This window comes from Onychostoma macrolepis, chromosome 05, assembly GCF_012432095.1.
Source record: "Onychostoma macrolepis isolate SWU-2019 chromosome 05, ASM1243209v1, whole genome shotgun sequence".
NCBI lineage: Eukaryota > Metazoa > Chordata > Actinopteri > Cypriniformes > Cyprinidae > Onychostoma > Onychostoma macrolepis.
The window spans coordinates 18,226,194-18,251,513 of record NC_081159.1 but is presented as its reverse complement, the minus strand read 5'-3'; the positions used below and the strand labels follow the sequence as shown (position 1 = coordinate 18,251,513).

The 25,320-nt window shown below is 37.2% G+C and overlaps 1 protein-coding gene across 10 annotated transcripts in view; it reads right to left on the bottom strand.

The window, feature by feature from the left end:
- The window catches only part of garnl3 (GTPase activating Rap/RanGAP domain like 3), an 81,195-nt gene extending 57,698 nt beyond the window's left edge, over positions 1 to 23,497 (bottom strand). For 4 of the 10 annotated variants that reach the window (XR_009271292.1, XR_009271293.1, XR_009271294.1 and 1 more), the window contains exons 1-2: positions 22,997 to 23,493; positions 4,661 to 4,730 (exon numbers count right to left, since the gene is read on the bottom strand). Coding sequence is in view for 6 of the 10 variants with exons in the window: in XM_058775496.1 (XP_058631479.1) it covers positions 4,661 to 4,730; positions 22,997 to 23,097 (171 nt within the window). In the remaining 4 variants the exon portion in view is untranslated. Of the gene's footprint in view, positions 1 to 4,660; positions 4,731 to 6,293; positions 6,473 to 8,357; positions 9,001 to 15,776; positions 16,197 to 22,996 lie in introns of those variants that run through there. The other 6 variants (XR_009271295.1, XM_058775501.1, XM_058775497.1 and 3 more) reach the window with 5 other exon arrangements.
- Between the last annotated feature and the right edge of the window lie 1,823 nt (positions 23,498 to 25,320).

Here is a 25,320-nt window from a genome sequence, read left to right as displayed (position 1 = left end):
CATTTTCACTATCGATGTGAACAGAAAAACTGCTTGTTGCTTGAATCAGGGCCGTAACCATAGAGGGAACAATATTTAGGTGGTCTGCCAGTGTTCTGAAAGCACTTGTAAATGTCAAATTGATTGAAATGGTCAATCACATAAAAGACTGGCTTTTCTGTTCACAGAAGCCAAGTGCAAATTCCAGTACAACGCTTCAGTTTTAACAATAAAAGAGTGTGAAGTAGCTTAACATTTAATATTTGACATGTTTTACGGGGGGGAAAAAATTACTATTTTTGTCAAATTTTGCTATTTGGAATTAGGCTATATCATATATGTAATTACATTCAAGTAATATAATTTGTAATGGTCATAATGCACTTTATTTTAAGGTCCAATTCTCATTAATAACAAACCATTTAACTATGCCTCAATAAACTCCTAATTAATAATTAGTAAGGTAGTTGGTAAGTTTAGGTATTGGGAGGATTAGGGATTTAGCATATGGTCATGCATATTCATGCATATGCAGCCATGTTAATAATAGGCATGCTAATAAGCAACTAGTTAATATTGAGAATTGGTTCCTATACTAAAGTGTTACATTTGTAATTGAATGCGAAAGACAAGAAACATTAACAGAAACATTTTTGGCACATTATACATCAAAAGTACGATGGCGTTTCAGTGCCTCCTTAAAAAATAAAAAAAATCTAAGATTACGAGATTAAAGTCATAATATTTCGAGAATAAAGTCGAAACTACGAGAATAAAGTCGAAATGTTTCGAGAATAAAGTCGAACTGTTTCGAGAATAAAGTTGAAATGTTTCGAGAATTTAAATCGTAGAAATTAAAGTTATAATATTTTGAGAGTATAGCCTATATTTCGCATGCAAATGGCCCGTATTGAGAGCACCGGGAGAAGTTGCCAGGCCACCGGAATTGATTTGAATATTGTTGTGTCCGAGCGGCCGCATCATCTTACTGGGATGCCAATTTTAAGGACTTGTAGAAACAGTTTAATATCAAGAATGATATTTGGGATTATTAGCAGAAATCATACCATGTGTCATACTCGCGGGGACACTATGCTTGGAAATAATATTTCATGTCTTCCATTGCATTCATTATTTGTAGTGCGCCAGCCACCCAATAGCAATAGCTTAAGCTTTGTGCTTTTAATATAAAACAAAGTCTCAGCTTTCAAAATCAGTTTTATAACGAAACACAAATTATGTGTCTTACAATAATGTGATTTTCAAGATCTTTAATGTGGCGTAACAGATCGCTGTATTTATGTGAATAAATTCATTAAATTATTGTGAAGATTCCACCACCTGCTCCGCAAAAACGTTCCAAACCTTCATTGCTCACATAGCCTGTTTAATTAAACAGCAATAAAACGTTCTAAAGGTTGAAGTGGACTCAAATTTGTTAACATACCTTATATTGTTGTCTTTTCTGCTGAAAACGTTAAGTGACTATTCACAAACTTTTTTATTCATGGTATACTGTAAATGAGGACATAATATTTAACGTCTTCCATTCATTATTTGTAGCGCGCCAGCCAACCAGTAATCGCAACAATTTTGTGCTTTGTTGCTTTTACACACAGCTCAGCTTTCAAATTCTGCCAGTTTTATAACGAAATACAAATTATAAATGTGTTTTTGCTCTTTATTTCAAGTTTATAGCAAGATATAAATTGAAGGAACATCATAAGGCATAAAAAAAAAAAAAAACAGTTTAGCCTAATTTATAATGAAAATGTCTCGTCGTTGGTTATTGTAATCGGAAAGATGATTGACTCACACGCCGCTTGACAAACACATTATTGCAATATAGCCTACATATTGTTTGTATTTCGCTATAAAACTGACAGAATTCGAAAACTGAGATTTGGAATATCTCCCGGTGCTCGCAATCCGGGCCATTTGCATGAGCAAAAGGCTAAAATAGCCTATCTCAAAATATTATAACTATATAATCTTTATTCTCAAAACATTTCGACTTTAATATCGAAACATTTCGACTTTATTCTCGTAATATTTCAACTTTATTCTCGTAGTGTTTCAACTTTATTCTCGTAATATTTCGCCTTTATTCTCTAATTTCGACTTTATTCTCGTAACATTTCGACTTTATTCTCGTAGTTTCGACTTTATTCTCGAAATATTACGACTGTAATCTCGTAATTTTAGATTTTTTTTTTTTAACGAGGCACTAAAACGCCGTCGTACCTTAACCAACCAACCAACCAACCAACCAACCAAAAAAAAAAAAAAGATTTGGTATATGTTTGGAATATGGTTACAGCCTTGGATGGAGTCATATCTTTTTGGTATCTCATTAAATATGCTAATTAAGTAGTCAACCTTTGACATTAATGTCCCTGCATCCAAATATGCCTACGTATGTAAAAAACAGCAGTAGTAAATCAGTAGTATGTCCGAATTCAACATGGCTGATGTATTTCTTCCAGATTGCATTTATTCTACACACATGCATACTTTACATTCTTTATTGACAATAGAGAAGTCATCAAATGCAGCACATTCTGCTTTCCAACAAAGATACTGCATTGGCTGTTGATCTGTGATCATGTCTAATGTTTTCTATGATTATAGGTTATGGAATCAGTTTCTAGATGATGTCTAGCCACTTCTAGAAATGGTTCAGCATATAATAGCTTCTAAACAACAGTCATGTTTACATTAGGTCATCATGCAGTAATGAGAGGATGGATCACTTGGGAAGCTTTTAACTCAAAAACCTCACATAGACACACATGCATTACATTCTACAGCACTTAAGATACACACTTTGCACTTACAGGTCATAAAATCACCTATAAGAGGATCCCTGGAGCTAATGCACTTATATAAACCGACTGAACCATTGAACCAGCTAGTCAGCCATACATGTAGAAATTACATCTGAAACATCAAGAGCATACACCTTTCTTATTCATTTGGTCCTATGAAAAATATGTCCCTATATAACCATGCACTATTATTCAGAGTCTGTATGCAATCTGGGTGACTGTCTACCTTGTGTATGTTTGATCAGTGTAATTGTATAATAATGTAATAAATATGGTCAATACTGCTATTTTCCTCTCATGATGATTATACTATTAAATGCAAAACGCATACATGAAAGTGTAAATGTAACATTATGCAACCACTGGCATGAAAACCATAACAGAATCAATTAGTAGTATAATATAATAATTGATATAACAGAAAACACTGCCATACAGAAATCCATAATACAAGACACACATTCTGGAATAATGAACGTAATTAAGCACAGCAATCCTCAGAGGAAAAAAGAGAGAAACGGTACAAGCATATTTCATGTCATGCAGATTAAAAACAAAACTAACATATGGAAAAATAAAGACAGGCAACATAATAATAATTTAACTGAACTAGATATTTCTTGTTTTAAATTTACAACGGATATAGGAGAGGGGCAAGTAATCAGATGGCCATTACCGCAAAATAAACCCCGACAGAGTGAAGAGGACACCGATGTGAAACATATTACAAGGCTACTTACTAACTAAATGGACATGAAATATTGATTTGAGTAGAAATTATTTTATTATGTGAGAAGAAAGAGAATGTGGAGTGTCCAGGATTGACCTTTCCATGTTTATTTTAGTGGTAAAGACTTTATGAATAATTATGTAAATTATTCTGTATGTGGATGCTTAAAAAATGAATATATACATGGACAAGAAATTGATTGAAATATTGATTTGAGATGCTTTGTAGAAACTGTAGAGAAACAAAACACAATCACAGAGAGGTCAGTTATACTGCGTTTCCCTGAACAACAGTCGTTATTCAGAAATATCAGACTGCTGAATGCCACGATTGACCAATCAGAATCAAGCATCCCAGAGCACCACGCAGGTACTCTTATGCAACAGGCAATTACAAGATTACATTGATTTTTCATCTTCTATGCAATTCATGTACATTTTTTTTAAACTTTCAAAATAGTTACATTACTATGCTGATAATATCATTTGAAATCAAAATAAATTAATTTTCATTATTGGTCTCAGACTTTTGGACGTCACGGTAGCTTTAGATACCTAAGAACAATGGCACATGGAGTAACAAATGCCCTTCACATGCAGTCATATACACACATTTATATTCTCCATCTGTGGTGTATGATAATGCATGTGGTTTTGTGACATGGTACTATCTGACATAAGGTCACCCCTTTCTATACCCACAAACCTCCTGTGCGCTTCACATAGGAAGTAGCATCTAGTGTGGTGTTAAGCCACTTCCTCCGTGCAACAACTATCTGGGAGAGACAGACACCGCTGAATGAAACACACCATCACCCACTCAATACAACATGTGCTTGACCAGGCAAAACACTCTCAATCATATAAATGCTGCTATTTTTGTGCCTATTTAACCTACTGCAAAAATCCTGCAATTGTGAGATGATGTTTAAGTGAGCAATTTAATTACAAAGACATACAAATCTCATCTGATAAAACAGACAGAACCGCAGACATACTGTATATAAAAAATCAAACAGAAACACGTAGCTACTCCCTTTACAGAAGTGCACATGCGGAGAAAAATAGACTAGGATATGTAAATATATAAATACATAGAAAAGCTTAAATATGCCAATCCTCACCAGTTCAACTGATCCATAGTGTTTCCGGCTGAACTCTCCTCTCCGGCACCCAAGATCCTCTGACGCTGAGCTGCAAAACAGAGCATAGAACCATTTAAACTAATTTCATAAAGGCACAAAATAAGTTTTGCAATGCAAATCTTTTTTATTGTCTTGGAATATTTGTATATTTTATAATTTTAAAACATTCGTATTGCTTATGTGATTTCCTATTGAGAAATTCTCTGGCTTATCAACACATGTGAACACCTAGAGCAACACTTAGAAAAAACGGCATTTTAGTTTCAATACCAGAAACCTGTATTCCAAAAGTAGAAGCCCCGCCCACTCAAATCCCTGAGATGTCACAGCCTGATACTTTCCGAGTGAAGTATTAGATTATTAGCGCGAGAACCACATGCTCAGTGACTCAGCTGACAACTAGACATCACACATCTTCCCAAAACCTCAAAGAGGATCTCTCTCATTAAAACCACTTCACAGGAAGACCGTAATGGCACTAAAGGTGTGTAATTTCTGTGCCGCTAGCATCGCCAAATAAAATAGCAACCAGTGTTGCTGTGCTCAAACCAAAAAAAGCATTGTTTTGATGCCGCCAACCTACAGTGTTTACTTTTCAGGGGCATCAGCCTACGAATGGCTTATTTATAGTTGTCTCTGTATATTAAACTGGGATATGAAAAAAGTATTTCAACATTAATAAAAATAAAAACATCTGTTTAATAATGCTGCTGTTTTAGTCTATTTGTGATTCTGGCTATCTCTTTTTTCATAATATTTGCTTTATTGAAAACAACATCTCTTCTGACTGAGGTTTAAACAATTTATATGCTGAGCCACATGAACGCTTACATTTATTATAGCCATTTCACTTCAAGTGCAATGTAAATCGTGCATGTGAGCAAACACATTTCCTCTGTGCGAGGGCTATATCATTATGTTTCCATTAGTGCAGAATGCAGCTAAGAATGTCTTTACTTACAACAGAAGAGATACTGCACATCATGCATGTATATATCGGGTGCTCATGTATAAGCAGGAAGAGTCTTCAGACTTTGTTTCAATTTTGTAACAGATTTCTATGGATTTTAATATGGTAAAATGTGTTTAATGGAACTCTTGTTTAAAACTTAAAGTGTTACAAAATAAGCCAAAATGTTTAATAAATGAAATAAGTTCTGCATGTGCAGACCCCGTGTGGGCATGCTTATACACAATATGTTTTGATTTGATTTGATATGCATTCTTGGTTTATTTGTGTAGCTTTAAAAGTTTAAACATGCCTCATTTCCTATGCACTTCTGCTATGCACCATCTAATGCTCTCAGATGGGGGAAGGGAGATAGTTAATTGAAAGATTGGAAAAATGAAATGAGATAAAAGGTCGACTTCAGAAATGGCCGCATAATCCTGTCAGAATGACCCACTGGTGATTACAGTCAGTTACTTGAACCATATCTCATTTGACTAAGAGCATTTAAAGACAAAATGCACAAGTGATTGGTGGCTGAAAGAAACCTGCTTCAAATTCAGAAACACTACCCCTGGAGGAGAAAACAATTAACAGCTAAGAACATAAAGACATCTTAAGATGCAGAACGGCTTATTGTTTCACTCTTATCTTTAAACAAACCTTTGATTGTTGCCCATGATTGAATGCTTCCATTGATATAATGAATCATTTCACAAAAATGAGATTATTTTTATGAAAAGAAATCCTATGATGATGATGATAGTAGTAGTGTGTCGGCAGATGACTGTGTTTGCGAATATGATAATGATGACAGCAACAGCATTACATAATTGGCATAGCCATTACCCTCTTGTAATACTGCGAAACCAAATACGGTCAAGTTTGTTCACAGTAATCACTCCTGTTATGCATCTGTGATAATAATTTTGTGATGATGATCTGGCATGATATCATGTTTCTAGTGATCCAGAGCTCAATGCCTTGACCACACATCTCTGATGTCTTGCCACATGACTGAAGAAAAGGTTGCAAGTGGAGCTGCCGCAGACAGTCTGACAACGAACGTCTAACACCGCAATCATTAAGAACAAAATTGCCCTTTGAGCGTCAACCGTCTCATGCGCCAACTCTGCTGTAAAAAAACAAACAAACAAACAAAAAAACACAGCATTGTTAAAACAGATTAATTAAGCCAACACTGCAAAGGGAAGTCAGAGAACTTGTCTTTGAGAATATGTGTGATAAAAATGGATAACTATGACAAACACATACAAAGATAGTATGGGAGAGAAAGAAGGACATAGAAAATCATTTATTTTAATTGAAAAATGAACACACTGCAGATACACAACTTTTTTTCTTCTTCTGGGGTTTGTGGCAATAATTCAACAGCAGGCTACCCGGAATATCAGTATGAGTCTGTATTTATATGAATTGTATGGATGGCATTGGTAAGCTCAAGTACCCCCAACAGGTCAAGAGTTCGAAATGGCTTATGTTGCATTGTTGTGGTGACACATTATCTGTCATGTGTGTGGCTTTGAAAAATACTATTAAAATACTATTACTGACAAAATGTGTGATCCGCTTCTGTTGGGACACGTCAACAGGTGGATTTTTGTCCTGCACTCACTGAATGGACGGCTACATTATGCTGTCATGTAAATAATTGCTGAGTGACATCACGCACACCTCAAATTACCGCAGTTTCGCTGCGGTGTTGAGGAAAACCTCTTATGATTGTGGATGCCTCACTGTCACAACACTTAACCACGACCACAAACCGTCTTAAAATGAACACCAAAACACCTTTCTTTCATATTTTAATCTGAGAAAACATCATGTTTCCTGTGACGCCAGTCGTTGTACAGTGGATGTCCACTCTACCGAGAGGCATGAATAATTTACCGATTTTCCGTACTAGTATATCCCACTACTACACACTGGGAAAGTCTAAAACATTTTGTCTAAGCAGGATTGTATCCTATAGGCTATACGTAAGACAAAGCAGCGGAGGTTTTCTCTTTCCCACCTAAATTTAATCTAGACTACTTCAGATGCAAATTTTTGTGGACTCTGTCTGTACAAATATTGCTGCGGTGCTGAAGAGAAATAAGAGCGCAGCTTCTTAAAGAGACAGTTCAGCTAAAAATGAATATTCTGTAATTTAAACACTCCCGTGTTGTTTTAGACTTCAGAACACAAAAAGAGAGGTTAGACAAACCGAGAAGCTCAGCCACAACTGACTTTTATTGCATATTTTCATAAAATCAAAGTGATAAATGAGACTGACATTCTGCTTTACATCTACTGACAGACATAAAGAAACTCATACAGGACTTGTAATAATATGACGGTGAGTAAATTATGACAATTTTAATTTTTTTGGGTTAAGCGTCCCTTTAAAATGACTAGACCGATTAAAACACACACACACACACGCAAACATTCAGGAGAATTAAAATGTAAGCTTGGAATGCCAGTTTGTAACAAAAGACAGATGAAAGATTTATGTTGGAAGTGCTTATTTCTAATATCCGCATCCAATATGTTGATTGATCACTCCGGGGAGGGTGCAGCTTGTTGCACGTTCTAATAAGATGCAAGAGTAACCCCTGATGTGACTGTGTCAGAATAACCTCCACAAAACAAACATCTGAATATATTATCTCAAAGTAAATATCAATATCTATATAAAAAATATACAGGAACTGAATGCTTTACCGTTGGTTGAAACTCAACAGTTTGTTCGCTGCGGGGTCTGCACCACTCATGGCCCCATGCGATGTTATTCTCTCCTGCAGTCCAAGTTCTTCTGTCCCTCGCCTTTTTTTCTTAGTCTTCTCTTTCAAAGAGACATATCAGTAAGCATCACCTTCCCTACAGTTGCTAGTGCTCCTGTATCCCTTCATTGCGTTGCCAGCGCGCTTCTGCCGGTCCCTTTCTTAATGCACCTGATGGTCGCAGTGGTGAGTTTCATATGGACACACAGGACACACCTCGCGCGTAACTGAACAGTCAAGAAGCAGATTCTCGTAGACTGGAGTCCCCTTACGGTCGCGCGCTATGCTCGTGACCGAGAGTCAGGTGGTGAGGTTGTTAACTGCAAATTCTCTATCTTTCCCTTTATGTCTGTCTCTCTCTCTCTCTCTCTCTCTCTCTCTCTCTGTGCATGTGTGTGTGTGTGTGTCATTGTTGCGTTGCCAAATCAATAGACCCCTAGCAAACTGATAAAAGACCAGAAAATATTAAAGAATGAATGACACAAAGCTATACAGCTAAATAACATAAAATGCAACATAACACTCCACTGCCAATTCTATAAGACGACTCATACTTTAATTTATATGAAAAAACAAAACTTGAGTTAACCTATATATATAGGCCTATATATGGTAGAGTGGGGGGAAACGCTCCCCTTAAGGATTGTGCACGTTTTTTTCTGTGAAACAAAAGTTAAATGTGTTCAGAAAAGTTATCATTGTTTTAGTGACAATGACATAAATTATAAACCAAGTATGCAAAATGTCCAGAGTTTTCATGTTATTAGATTTTTAACAAAAATTAAATTTGTGCCAAGGGGGCGTTTTACCTCACCTATGGGGCAAAACGCCCCCATGGGTGGGGTAAAATACCCCCCAGTCTGACAAAGCAATTTGCTTTAAACATTTACAGCAAAATAAAAATGTTAGCTGATGCTAACGGACTAGCTAATTAGCTACCTGATGCCAACTTGAGGTAATTTTTAAATAATAAAGTCCAAATATTTTTAGTCAACCAACAATTTAGAAAACATTAGATTTGATGTTCAGAACAGAATAACTACAGTAATTGCCCATTGCCCCCTGGGGCCGTTTTACCCCACTGCACTGACTATGTTTGAGAAAAAAATTATGTCATTCTGAAAACATAATTATATTTTTATTAAATAACACGTACTCCCTATCTACAGGCCCTACTGTTCTCATATCATATATAACTGTGATGTTCTACAAAACAACAAGCTTAAAACACTTTTTTTCTTACTGCTCAAAATTAGATAATTTACTGTGAAATCCGTTTTTTCTCCGGTACATCACCAGTGTAAGCTTCATGGTGAAAACTTCTACATCACTCTTGTCAACGTAGTCCATAGTTACAATACAAATTTATCTTGACATTATCTTGTGGTTGTTTTGGGAAAAACAGCAGGGGGGGCGTTTTCCCCCACTCTACCCTATACACAGTGGGGGAAAAAATCTGATCCCCTGCTGATTTTGTACGTTTGCCCACTGACAAAGAAATGATCAGTCTATAATTTTAATGTTAGGTTTATTTGAACAGTGAGGGACAGAATAACAACAAAAAAATCCAGAAAAACGCATTTCAAAAAAGTTCAATCTTCGTTTCTTGTAGTTGGCCACCAGGTTTGACACATCTCAGGAGATATTTTGTCCCACTCCTCTTTGCAGATCCTCTCCAATTCATTGAGGTTTCGAGGCTGAAGTTTGGCAACTCGAACCTTCAGCTCCCTCCACAGATTTTCTATGGGATTAAGGTCTGGAGACTGGCTAGGCCACTCCAGGACCTTAATGTGCTTCTTCTTGAGCCACTCCTTTGTTGCCTTGGCCGTGTGTTTTGGGTCATTATCATGCTGGAATACCCATCCACCCATTTTCAATGCCCTGGCTGGCTTCAATGCCCTGGCCCTGATGGTACATGACCCTGTCCATCGTCCCTTTGATGCTGTGTCTTGTCCCCTTAGCAGAAAAACACCCCCAAAACATAATGTTTCCACCTCCATGTTAGACGGTGGGAATAGTGTTCTTGGGGTCATAGCATTCCTCCTCCTCCAAACACGGCGAGTTGAGTTGATGCCAAAGAGCTGGATTTCGGTCTCATCTGACCACAACACTTTCACCCAGTTCTCCTCTGAATCATTGGCAAACTTCAGACGGGCTGTACATGTGCTTTCTTGAGCAGGGGGACCTTGCGGACGCTGCAGGATTTCAGTCCTTCACGACGTAGTGTGTTACCAATTGTTTTCTTGGTGACTATGGTCCCAGCTGCCTTGAGATCATTGACGAGATCCTCCCGTGTAGTTCTGGGCTGATTCCTCACCGTTCTCATGATCATTGAAACTCCACAAGGTGAGATTTTGCATGGAGCCCCAGTCCGAGGGAGACTGACGGTTATTTTGTGTTTCTTCCATTTGCGAATAATCACACCAACTGTTGTCACCTTCTCACCAAGCTGCTTGGCGATGGTCTTGTAGCCCATTCCAGCCTTGTGTAGGTCTACAATCTTGTCCCTGACATCCTTGGACAGCTCTTTGGTGTTGGCCATGGTGGAGTGTTTGGAATCTGATTGATTGCTTCTGTGGACAGGTGTCTTTTATACAGGTAACAAAACTGAGATTAGGAGCACTCCCTTTAAGAGAGTGCTCATAATCTCAGCTCCTTTCCTGTATAAAAGACACCGGGGAGCCAGAAATCTTGCTGATTGATAGGGGATCAAATACTTATTTCACTCATTAAAATGCAAATCAATTTATAACTTTTTTGAAAAGCGTTTTTCTGGATTTTTTGTTGTTGTTATTCTGTCCCTCACTGTTCAAATAAACCTACCATTAAAATTATAGACTGATCATTTCTTTGTCAGTGGGCAAATGTACAAAATCAGCAGGGGATCAAATTATTTTTTCCCCCACTGTGTATATATATATATATATATATATATATATATAGTGTACAATGCTAGTGGTGCACAAATAGAAAATACATGTTTGTTTCTTTCTCTCTCTCTCTGTCTGTCTGTCTGTCTTATACATACAAAAGCACTTGGTGAAATATTTTAATTGGAATATTTAATTGCCTTTGTGGCAAAGTGATTTAAAGGGTGAAAGATTATTATTAATTGAGTGCATTCACTGAAATACTGAGCATCTTTTTATTACAACAATTTCCTTCCATGTCTGTTAGTTTTGCTGCTGTCAACATCATTTTTCAAGGCATTTACAGTCACTGCCTATGGTGCGTTGAACAGAGTGTAACGCTACCCAAGATCATCATGCTGTAGAGCCAAACAGCTTCTCATTAAGACGCTCATTTACATTAGAAAAATTCAGGCTTGCATGATTTTTAATAATGTCACAACTGGTGACTGTGACTTACAGCTGCTTCATAATGGCAAAGGAATAACAGTCTTCACCAGTTCTCTATGCAAACGCATTACTTTATGAGGTGAGTCCATGCAAATGAGGATAACCGTAATTTCCACTGAAAAAGGCAGAGCATTGACCATACATGTTTGCATGAGTGTGAAATGTGACTGTGTGCATGTTTTGGCATCTGTCTTCAAGGACGCTGTGCACTTTGCATTCACACCATCCACAAATGACAAGCATCCCTCCTGTATGCGTTTCTAGACAGTGTTTTTTTTTTTTTTTTTTTTGCCGTTATGATCTCATAACCTTCATTTTTCTTCCTGCTGCTCCAGGTCTACCCATAATCCTTCTGTCTAGCACAGAAGTGAGGGGTGCAATGAGGTCATTGTTCAGACAATAACCTTTTCTTCTCATTTAATCTCTCTCTCTCTCTCTCGACTCACCCTCACTGTCTGATGATGTCACACACTCAGACACATCTCCATGCCTGCTTTGTTCATTACACACCTGCACATGCAGAACATGCAGCTCTTTAAATACTAGACAGTTGGTGAGACAGAGAGAAAGTGACATTATGAGAGTCTTGAGTATATTAAGTAATACAAGAATTCTGGCATATGTAGTAGGAAGTTGGCAGAGACTTAATTTCAGACTGTTTAATGCTCTTCATCACTTTTACTAGCAGAACAGCATGTTATCAGACAAACTGAGGTGTGCAGTAATAGACCCCACCACAAACGTAACATGAGCAGCATGTATCTGGTATGTAAGTCCCTCCCTCATAACATCACAGGGAGTAATGCATCATTGAGAACAGTTAATGAATAATTTTGGAAACCTATATTGAAAGAAAATTGGGATGTGTGATGTGTTTGAGGATATAAGGATGATATTTTGAAACAACTGTAAGGAAAACATAGTACAATTAAATCTTTTACTGGGAAAAACAATTCATTTTATAAAGGACAAAGAAGGCATAAAAATGAAAGCAATGAAATTATGTAAAGATTTAAAAGGACTGCAATTTTTGTGCAATCATTTCCTGGAAACTGAAGAACAGGGGAAATGAAATCATGTACAAGTAGATTTGTACATAAAATCAAGCTGAGCATTCATGTGGTATTTTTGTGCTGAAGGGTTTGTGTTCAGGTGTGTGTGCACACGCTTTGTGTGTGTTTGTAACCTAAACTCTTTTGTCTTGAGGCTTTTGGGTATTATAGCACCAAATGAAATGTGCAGTTGAGCACCTCATTGTCAACATAAGAGTTCAAATTACAGGTGCTGTAATCACATACAGGTCCACACACACACTTCACAACAATACACATACAAATAACACAGGAGTATAACACAACAGTTAAAACCATAATGACATTTTTTGACTAAAGTAGCAGACAGACACAGATGCTAACGACTATAAAAACAGACAGGTGCAAGGTAGTCACATCAGAAACAGCTAGGGTTTGTAAGAAAAACAATCAGCACATGATTGCAGGGAGAAAAGCAGCAGCTGAATAGCACATTAGACAGGACTGTGTGTTTGTAATTGTGTCGTTGTTAAAGAGCTACACTTTGCATACTTGGTCAGGAAGAGTGAAGCGATGGAATACTGAAGCAGATCAATGTGTTTGTGTGTGGAAGAGGGGGTCATGTGAGTAAGCTGAAGTACAAATCAATCTCCAGTAAAGTGTGGATTATACAGGTGCATCTCAATAAATTAGAATGTCGTGGAAAAGTTCATTTATTTCAGTAATTCAACTCAAATTGTGAAACTCGTGTATTAAATAAATTCAATGCACACAGACTGAAGTAGTTTAAGTCTTTGGTTCTTTTAATTGTGTTGATTTTGGTTCACATTTAACAAAAACCCACCAATTCACTATCTCAACAAATTAGAATATGTTGACATGCCAATCAGCTAATCAACTCAAAACACCTGCAAAGGTTTCCTGAGCCTTCAAAATGGTCTCTCAGTTTGGTTCACTAGGCTACACAATCATGGGGAAGACTGCTGATCTGACAGTTGTCCAGAAGACAATCATTGACACCCTTCACAAGGAGGGTAAGCCACAAACATTCATTGCCAAAGAAGCTGGCTGTTCACAGAGTGCTGTATCCAAGCATGTTAACAGAAAGTTGAGTGGAAGGAAAAAGTGTGGAAGAAAAAGATGCACAACCAACCGAGAGAACTGCAGCCTTATGAGGATTGTCAAGCAAAAATCTATTCAAGAATTTGGGTGAACTTCACAAGGAATGGACTGAGGCTGGGGTCAAGGCATCAAGAGCACCACACACAGACGTGTCAAGGAATTTGGCTACAGTTGTCCTCTCCTGAACCACAGACAACGTCAGAGGCGTCTTACCTGGGCTAAGGAGAAGAACTGGACTGTTGCCCAGTGGTCCAAAGTCCTCTTTTCAGATGAGAGCAAGTTTTGTATTTCATTTGGAAACCAAGGTCCTAGAGTCTGGAGGAAGGGTGGAGAAGCTCATAGCCCAAGTTGCTTGAAGTCCAGTGTTAAGTTTCCACAGTCTGTGATGATTTGGGGTGCAATGTCATCTGCTGGTGTTGGTCCATTGTGTTTTTTGAAAACCAAAGTCACTGCACCCGTTTACCAAGAAATTTTGGAGCACTTTATGCTTCCTTCTGCTGACCGGCTTTTTAAAGATGCTGATTTCATTTTCCAGCAGGATTTGGCACCTGCCCACACTGCCAAAAGCACCAAAAGTTGGTTAAATAACCATGGTGTTGGTGTGCTTGACTGGCCAGCAAACTCACCAGACCTGAACCCCATAGAGAATCTATTATTGTCAAGAGGAAAATGAGAAACAAGAGACCAAAAAATGCAGATGAGCTGAAGGCCACTGTCAAAGAAACCTGGGCTTCCATACCACCTCAGCAGTGCCACAAACTGATCACCTCCATGCCACGCTGAATTGAGGCAGTAATTAAAGCAAAAAGAACCCCTACCATGTATTGAGTACATATACAGTAAATGAACATACTTTCCAGAAGGCTAACAATTCACTAAAAATGTTGTCTTATGAAGTAATCTAATTTGTTGAGATAGTGAATTGGTGGGTTTTTGTTAAATGTGAACCAAAATCATCACAATTAAAAGAACCAAAGACTTAAACTACTTCAGTCTGTGTGCATTGAATTTATTTAATACACAAGTTTCATAATTTTAGTTGAATTACTGAAATAAATGAACTTTTCCACGACATTCTAATTTATTGAGATGCACCTGTATTTACATTTGTACTTTCAAACGATTAATCGTGATTAATTGCATCCAAAATAAAAGTTTTTGCTTACATAGTATACGTGTGTGTACTGTGTATATTTATGATGTATAAATACACATCAGTGCATGAATATATTTAAGAAAAATGTTACATTTATATATTAAATATATTTATATATAATATAAATATATACATGTAAATATTTTCAAAATATATACTGTATGTGTGTGTATTTATATATACATAATAAATATACACAGTACACACAGATATATTATGTAAATAAAAACGTTTATTTTGAATGCGATTAATCGTGACTAATCATTTGACAGTACTAATTTACATGCACAAACACCAACATGCAAACGCATTATTCTCATTATTCAACTTTAGATAAAGTACTTAATTAAAACCTTTAAATGGCCCCATATAAATTGGAAGTCATGCTTTTCATAGTTTTAAGTGATAAAACCATCCTTTTAGAATTTAAATGTTAATTTATTGATAGCAAAGGGAAAAATGTTCCACAGCTATGACGTCTGATTTGAACAAATGCTGGTAACATGCAAACATTAGATCACTTCTGTTTAGCCAAAGTAAAAGAAAAAAAAAAACATTGAATGGGATCATCCAATCTTAAAATGAACACAATCAGCAAATTAAATGCATTTTTTTGTGTGCTTGGCTGTTAGCAATTTAAATAATGTTCATACAAACTATAGGTAGATATTATTACCCCAATTAAAACTTACCTATCAGTGTTCTGATACCTTAAGCAGATCATGGGCGAGTCCCTGACTTCTTCTGACACTTGCAGAAAAAAAGCTCAAAATGCCAAAGTTGAAATCCTTGCAAAGGTAAAGATGTCAGTCCTCATTACAACAGAGAGAGAGAGAGAGAGAGAAAAAATAGTAAAATCCTCAATGCTCATCAACAGGATCCTCTCGAGTCGACTGAAACCCTTTCACCATTCCCGTCATGCATGTTGTGGACCATCAGAAGATTTTCTTCATAAATAAGTGTAGGCCGATAGAATAACTGTCTGGCAGAATATTGCTATGCGAGCTGTGCAGTTTATTGGAGTATTTGTTGTTGTCTGTGTACCTGAGTACTAGAAATGTGTTGATAGGAAATCCTGTAATGCCACACCACACCAGACCACACCACCGATCCTCTGCTCTCACTCACACATACCTTGGAGAGCAAAGATCGAGTGGGCTCAAAATCACATGAACATATTGTGTGTTTGCTTGCCAAGTACAGACTTAAGCACAGCATGATCTTTTCCCACATAGATCAGCCTTCATCACTGACATCATGCTATACAAGATCAGCATTTTGCACCATCAACAAAAACACTTTCGTTCCATTCCGTATTGAGTATTCCAAACATTTGCTAGATTCTGGCTTGCATATAGAAACTGGTTAAATGATTTTTATTTTGGGGTGAAAAAAAGCAGGAATAATGGCATCAGCAATAACAAAAATACTGACTATTCAGCTTAAAATGGATTTGCTTATAGACTGATTTTTATAATAATATATCATTACTTGTGTTGACATTTTCTATTTGTACAAAGAACAATGCATCTATTTTGCAGAAAACAATGCAAATGCAAAGCTAGAATTCAAATGTAGTTAGGATAATATGCTTATATCATGATTATATAATTTTTGGCATACATTTGTCTTTAGAGTATTTGATGTGTGCCAACATTTTGAAGTACTGTATCAATAAGGATGATATCTGTAAATTTGAGGTTAAACACAATAGGCTAACTTACACTGTAAAGTTATTTAAAATAATGTGTTAAAGTTGTATTAAAACTCGTGAGAGTTTGAGACAGTTGCCATTATGACTTCCAGTGAAACAGAATTTAAACAATGAATACAGAACAAAGATTTGGCCTGTCAGATCTGTAAAAAAAAAAAAAACGAGGACAAGAAAAGAGCAATTGTGACCGTACAGGACATCGACCTTTGCCCATTTAAACTTGGATGAAGATGATCTGACAAATCACGATTCTGACACAAATGTGCACACGCATCTAACTACACACATCTGACTCTGGCCAGCTATGGCACAAAGGTTAAGTCCTTTTATTATGATAAAGAGTGGGGTCATTCCTCATGGTGTGTGTTGGACAGGGCGACATTTTCAGAGTCCAGTCGGTGAACTGCTGGCATTTTAAAGCAGATCAGACTGAGGGCAGAGGTTAGGGCTAAACTCTCCATAAGGAAAGAAGATTGCACCAAAGCATTCGTAAATAAATTCATACATACATGTTACTAATGCATTCTGATGATCAGTGTGATTACCAAATGTGTGATTACCAAGTCTCTCATTTCTGTTTCTTTATACATGTAGAATGTAAGAATAAGAATGCAGTTGGATGAGCAAAATGTAATGCTAACCATATTAAACCTATGCGCCATGCCATTTGGGGAATACTACAGGCTGAATCGATTGGCAGCTCAACAGCAAAACTTCCTACTATTTGTATTGTGCCTCAATGGGTGTCATACTGTATGTGGTACTGTGACACCCATGGCAGCTAAACATCACATCATTTACTTTCATTTATAACTCTTTGGGCAAACCAAAAGACACCTTGTATTTGTTGAAATGGTTTGTATCAACAGCTTGCAGACAAGTCTGAGAGTATGGCTAAAATTTGTTACCTGGTTCCTTCATCTTAGTCCAATGTGTTTCAATTATTTAACCGCAGTGTCCTCTAGTGGTTACTCTTGTCTACTGCAGAACCAGATGTAGTTGGTAGTTCACCTTGATCTACAAATGTCTTATAATTAGTTGCATTAAAAAAGCAGTCAAGGAAATAACTGATCCAACAGCAGCAAGCTCAGATGTATTGTGACTGACCATCCAATACATTAAAAAGGAATAGTCTTGTACACCCTAGTGAAACAAAAATACAAAATAAAAAGCCAATCTAATAATGCCCATCACACTCAGTCACTTTTTGCTTAATGGTTAAATAATTATGTACAATAAATCCAGTTTTTCCAACAAAAATAAAAACTTGTATATTCCGTGTCTAAAATTGCAAATACTGAATTACTCCATTATTAGAGCTTTAAAACTATATATCTTAATATTTTTAAAAGATCATGTGACTATATGAATTATTTGTAGCTATAATATCAATACCTTGCTATATTACTTATAAACTCTTACAACTGGTAGTCACTAACCACCAGGTGGGGCAAGCTGGAAAAACATAATAAAGTCTAGCTCAGAAAAGCTCAAGCAGGTCTACTTTCATGCAGAGTTCAGTTCCCGTCCTGCTGTAACACACCTGTCTGTATTTTTAATGTACCCCATAACCTTGATAATCTGGTTCAGGTGTGTTTGATCAGGGTTGGATGCAAACTCAGTCAGTACCCTGTACCCTGGCCTCGCTATAAGATATTAGCATTGAAATATTAGAAAACAGCAATTACATTACAGTTAACACATAGACAAACATCAGTTTTTTTGTTAAATAATATATTAATATAATAACAGAAAGGGCCATTCTCTTTACATGTGTGAAAAATATTTCATGTGCATCTCTGTTCAGTCAAATGAAATAGGCCTACTTACATATAACACCATGTCAGAATGACACGTATACCATTTTGCCCCAGTCATCCAGTAACTACACTTTTTATACCTTTTACTCTTTTTTTTTTTTTTTTTTTAGAAAAACTTAACCAATTCAAAGATCCCTCGCCATATCCTAACACAAATCTAAGCAACCCACACCACCAAATTTACGCTACACACACCCAGTGTGAATGCCCTTGTGGTGGGAAGAAACCACCAGTATTTTAAACAGTGGTCTGGCCAAAGGCTAAACTCCAAAAAGCTCCATCCATCCTATACTGGGTGCATTCCAGGGTTGCTATAACGGGAAGAGAGACTTTCCTAGTGAGGCTTCCTGGAGTGAAAAACACTGATGTGTAGGTATGCGTCTTTAAACCTTAAATGGAAGCATATGTGGGCGCGGAATGAAAGTTTACATAGGGCTGTAATCAGAGCGGAACTCTTTCTTTTATTCCTCCGCTTGATTTCTGTCTATTTTTCTCTGCAAATGAAGAGGTTGTGCTCGTGCACATGCAGACCGCACAGCTGAGAGTGATTAGTGTTAGCTGTAGTGCTAGTATTATCAGATTGGTACAAACTGCAGGGTTAACTGCACACAAGCCAAAGAGAGAAAGGGAAAGAAGAAGAGAAAGATGGCTGAAAATAGCAAAAACGGTTCATTCTTCTCTCTAATAGTCTCTTCGTAGGCACAGTCCAAATGATTCAAATGAGATTCGTGAGATACTACAGTATAGGTACAGGCACATGCTCAGGTAACTGGATGAGTCTGTGTTCAGTTGCTCAGTATAAACACATTCACACTCGTAAATACACTTATGAACTCAGTATGAGTCACGGAGTGTCATCTCCACCCTAACACTCTATATGGTGTCATGAACTTTCTCACTCTCATTTCTAAGTTCATCATTCTCGCTGTCAGAAAAACTACAGTATGCAGGGCAGAGGCAGGCTTGTGTTTGATTACTTGTTTAGAAAAAAATTTTTGATTCAGAATTAGATTGCTTAGCAATGAATAAAATTCATAAAATCAAGGCATAAATTTTGCATAAATCTTTAATTTATTATATGATTATTCTTTGAATTTTTTCAGAATTTTAGAAGTTATACACCAACACACAAGTTAAACACAAAGCTCCACACACACAAACACAATTATTTATAAATGCACTGTATTTCTAAATTAAAAATTAAATAAACTTTATTTATAAAGAAATGACTATTAAACAATATTAAAATTATTATTCATCTTATAAATTGTTTAATGTTACCATTAATATAATATAATACATTATTAATTATATTTATTTATTTATTTTGTTAAAGTTACATAGAAGGTGTATTTGTGCCTGTGTAGGTTTGTGTTTAACTTTTTTAACAGTGATCCTTTGTAGTATTTTCCTGTGGAGAATGTGGGCAGTCCACTATTATTGCTACCTTTTCATGGCGATGATACAAAGGAAGCAGGTAACACAAAACCAACTGTCAAAACCACAAGAATACATTCATGCTCATTTCCTCTAGTTAAAAGCAAAAAATGGATATAAAACGCTCTGCTATACTCTCTGTATGATTGCATTATTGGGATCTATTATAGTATTATTCATTATCTGTTGTTATTAAATATATTTCATTATTATTTAGTAATAGTAAGTGAGAGTCTGGCGTTGATACCATCATTGATTTTCCAACACTTATTTTTTTTATTATATTTTGTTTAACTAGTCTTTTTTGAAGGACTGAAAAAGACAAAAATAAACAACAGGTATCTTTGTGTGTTGAGTGATTTATAATGTGAAGGAAATTAAAGTACCTTTTAGAGGTGTTTACAACTGATTCCTGACAGAAAGGCTGCAAAAGAAAGTAGATAAGAGAGAGCAAAATAAATGGTGTATGAAAGAGCAGGGAGAGGACCTTAGAAATAAGAGAGAGAGAAAGGAGGACTTTGTAATTAGAGAAGAGAGTTCACTACAGAAGGAAAATGAATGAGCAAATGAGCAAAATAGAACAGCTGTTACAGACACACCACTAGAACTCTATAATGGACAGCCTTCGACAATTTCACAGCATTTCACCAGACCTTCTATGTAAATAGACGTACAATACTGTGCATGTGTGTTTGTGTGTGTGGCCTGCAAAACAACTGAATGATCAAGTTATCCTCTGCCACTTGAGAGAAATGTCTTCATGATAAAACGTTACGGAGGAATGAAATGAAAGCTGTGGGCCTCTCGCCTACAGATTGTTAGAGGCTGATGCATTCTCCTCCTCATCGATGTCCTTGTCTGAGCACAATAAGTCTGTCCGCAGGAGTAATTTGTTGCTTGTTTGGTAAGTGTGTAATTTGTGGTTTATATGGGAAGGGATTTGTGGAACTTTTATTGAAATAAGGTATATTTCATGGAGCCCATCAAAGATATTAAGCCATTTTTGGTCACACAGACTTCATGTTTCTGTATAATTACCGGTGAGTGCTTCAAATAATCACAGCTGTGGTGATATTCAGACCAACAGCTTTTATGCGGTAATGGTTCAAGTTAATAATGAGATCATTTTTAGTGGCTCTGTCTGAAATCACATACCCTCTGAGTAATTACGTTTGAATAAGTACTTTGTAACTGTTAAAAAAGTGTGTTCTAAATAGTATGAATGTGTTTAGTATGAATGTAATCTGGATGTACTACATTCGTCATGTTGTCATTGTCATGTAACCTCTCGGCGTCAACTTATATACATACAAATCCTAACAAATCCTCTCTCGTGGCGTAATTCAGAATGGACGTAGTAGGTCATCAATATAGTATTGAAGTATGCATATTCAGATGCAGCCAGTCACTTGTTTAGTTCATGAATGAATCAGTGTTGTTAAACAACTCAGGTGAGTAAATGATTCAATGACTTATTCAAACAATACATTCTCACTCCCAACTCGTCACATATTAAAGCTCGCATAAAGACTTCGTATGGCCTCAGAAGACTTGGAATGCAACACGACTTGTTTGTAATGCTTTTATACTGCTTGTTTATGGTCAGTTTTTGCAATAAATACCTGTGACTGCACTTCTATTTGCCTGTTACATGTTTTATATTGTTCAGAAGTGGGTAGGTTTAGGGTAGGGGTGGGGTTAGGTGCTCCAATGAAAGTATATAAATTTATATAAAATTATTTCTAAATGCATGCAAACCATTAAACTAAGACAAACAACTAAAAACAACAGAGGACCCTGCAAGTCGAAAAATGACACTAAACTGACGCTAGTGAGAGCGTGTTGATTCAAAAGGCAGTCACTTGTTTTGTTCCCGATTGAATCATTGACATGAAGTTATCTGTTTGGATTGAATGATTCAACGATTTACTCGTAAATTCATGCACTTGTTGCCATCTACTGGTATAGTTAAATAACCTGCAGAAAGGTTCTCTGAAAAATCTCCACCACTACTGTACATTCAGGGCGTCTCATTTCAAAATTACCAAAGGTTCAGTGGAAATATGCTTACATACTGTATTGTACATAAAGTATTGTCTCAGCATAACACTGCAGTCTACACCATGATGGTCCCAAAACAGGCGATAGGCCAAAATGGGGTGTGACCTCTATCTTGCTCCCTCTCTTTCTATATATCTCTCTATTCTGACACACACAGACACACTACAGCTCATGTACAAAACCACCGGTGTTTGTGTTGACACTGATGCACTACCATTACTAAGCATGAGCTTTAACACTGCTATCATTATATCCTTTCACTTTCACTGAGAGAAATGGGTCACTGAAAACATAATCCTCTTGCAAATATGAGAACACTCGAGGTACGCATTTATAGGAAGGAACCATTCTCAATTATAACACAAAGCTGTCTGAGTACACCTCCTGTTTGGCAGAAAACCCCGGATCCCCTCTCAACTGTTCACAGGGAATCCCGATGGAAAAAATGAGTTATTGCTGTTGGAGGCTGATGTCTCAGTGCTTAATGGACCAGGACTCGCTTTAGATTCCCTTATATACATTGTTTATTTTCTGTATTATCTGCATTGTGTATTTTCTTTTCCATTCTATGTTCTGCCTATTTCAATACTTTGAGTGCTGTATATGCTCTGGCAATATATGCTGACAATCGTGCCAATAAAGCTATGTTGACTCTGAGATCCCTAGCGACAGCCTTAAGACCCTTTAATATGCTGCTGGTCCATGCCAAATCCCCCTGAAATCTCGTCCAAACCCACACATTTGAGTAAAACATGTCTATCTCAGATGCCCTACACACTGCTGTGCTAATTTACAGCCCAACCATCCGGTAACCGGATGATGCGGTGTTCTGAAAATGCCCACTCCCCACAAGGAACCCCTTCCCCTTATATCAACTCACCTCGTTATTTCGAAACTGCAGCCTTTCCTGAGTAACAGCGCTCTCTTTCGCATGATCCCCGATTTCTCTCGCCCCAAGTACATGTTAATATCCGAATTCATGGTGGTGGGATAGCAGGGCACACGGGTCCTGACTGCAGGCGCAGAGACACAGAGGCAGCGCGAGCGCTGATAATGATGGTGATGCGGCTCTGCTCCGCGTCTGGCGAATGGAGAACCGGGAGGGCGCACAAAGAGAGAGTGGTATATAAGATCAACAGTGGGTCCTCCTCCACGGGAAAAGCAAAAAAGTGAGCCACACACTTTCTGCGGCCAGAAAACGTATGATTTAAGTGGATAAAATGTGCTTAGTGTTGAAGAAGGGATTCGTAAACTCCATTCACACCGGTTCCGTTAGATCAGAAGTGCAAAAAGTCGTCGGCTGGATAATCTCCGGCTCGATCCCCCGTTCCCCGTTGTTTAGGGCACGTATACTGGAGTAATATATCGCTCCAGCCGTTGAGTCTGCGCGGTCCTAATGTCTACCCAGAAGAATGGAAGAAAAGACATGAATTTTTGTGGGGCGGCGACTCTCTCACATGAACGTCATTTTACTGGTAGTGAACATTTTTCCCGGTGAGAACAATATAGCCTAATTATTGATAAGACACTGTTTTTTCTTTAAGGAATTAATTTCTTTATCTAGGCTATAGCTATTGTGTCATAGACTACACTCTATTCTAAAGAATTTACTCAGGGAGCCAAACCTCAAGCCATCACACAAGTTTATAACAGCAGGCAGACACTGATTCGGTAAGTGTGAAACAAATGTGTGTGTGTGTGTGTGCGTACATTACAATAACTATCAACACATGCCCCAGCACAAGACTTATAAGGATTCACAAAAGACTAATAGCCAAATAGAGCAGATGTTCTCTAATGGATCAGAACCCAAAAATGGCTGGCATGTCTGTTCTGATTGGGTCACAGATTGCAGGAAAAAAGGGATGCTAAATGCAAATACTGTGCAACCAACCACATAATCTTTCATAGTTAGCCTACAGTAACATAACAAAATAAATAAGATTATCAGCATCTAAAGGGGAGGGGCACTTTCTATATATTTTGTTGTTGACATCAACCACCATTTAACTTCATTTTTACATTGCCATCTGTGTGCGAGTGTTTGTGTGTTAAAGTAATTCTTGAGGGGTTACTGGAAGAACTTTCTGAGCATGACTCATGTTTGTCTAGTGGCAGGCAGCAAGAATCATGCTTGAGGTCATTTTCATTGCTCTGAAGGTGTATATGTATGTGTCTCCATCTGAGTGTTTAGCACATATACGACTTCTCAACATACAGTATGCGTCATGAGCACATTAATTTGTTTATTGTGATGTACTTTAACCCATTTTATTTTATACTCCTCTACTATGTAAGTACTTGAATGCCTTAGCAATACCGTAATGATTAAAATCATGTCAATAAAGCTTTGTTGGTTTTGACTCTCACTTGGAGAGAGAGACAAAGGCAGAGATAAACAGAAACGCAGAGACAGTGAGCGAGAGAGATTTTAAGCAAACCAGCTGCCCTTGATTTATTTGGCATAGATGTCTTAGTCAGTAGAGTAATAGCAAATACATTTGATCTGTCAGATTATTAGTATTTTCTTTTACTTGACAACAGCTCAGCCAATCAAAGTGAATTCTAAAAACTGATAAAAGTCAATGACGTGCTATGCATATTTTGTAAGAGAGAGATGGTGTCCAGCCTCGCCTTGTATAAGGATTCTTTGTTGTCCAGATGGTAATACTGTGTACATTTCACTCACTGAAGGAGAACGTGTGGTTTGTGTGTGTGTGTGTGTGTGTGTGTAGAACTTGGCTGGGAGGCAGCATGTTGATTTTCTGAGACAGCAGGATAAGATGAAATAAGAGAAAGAAAATAAGATCTTGGTTATTGTCAGGCAGACTTGTCTAATATGCAACACTGCGAGTAGACAAAAGGTATGTGAGTGCTAAACCAGTGAGGCAGATGATTGTGATGTGAAGTAATATTGTTGTTACTGCACAACCGATTGCATCATTTGTATTCAATCAGGTTTCTTAGTTGTATCACAATGATATTCTAGTGTATCTTGATCAAACTTATATGCTGTTTTTCTGTTATTTTACAATGCCTGTCAAAGGGATGGGGGATGCTGGTATACAAAAAAAAACATCCTCCATATATTTGACAGAGGGTTACCCTGGATACGCCAATGGATAATTGGGGAAGCTCTGATCAGCTGATAACGTGTGACTCTGATAAATGGAAACCATTGAAACATGGAAATTATGAGATCAT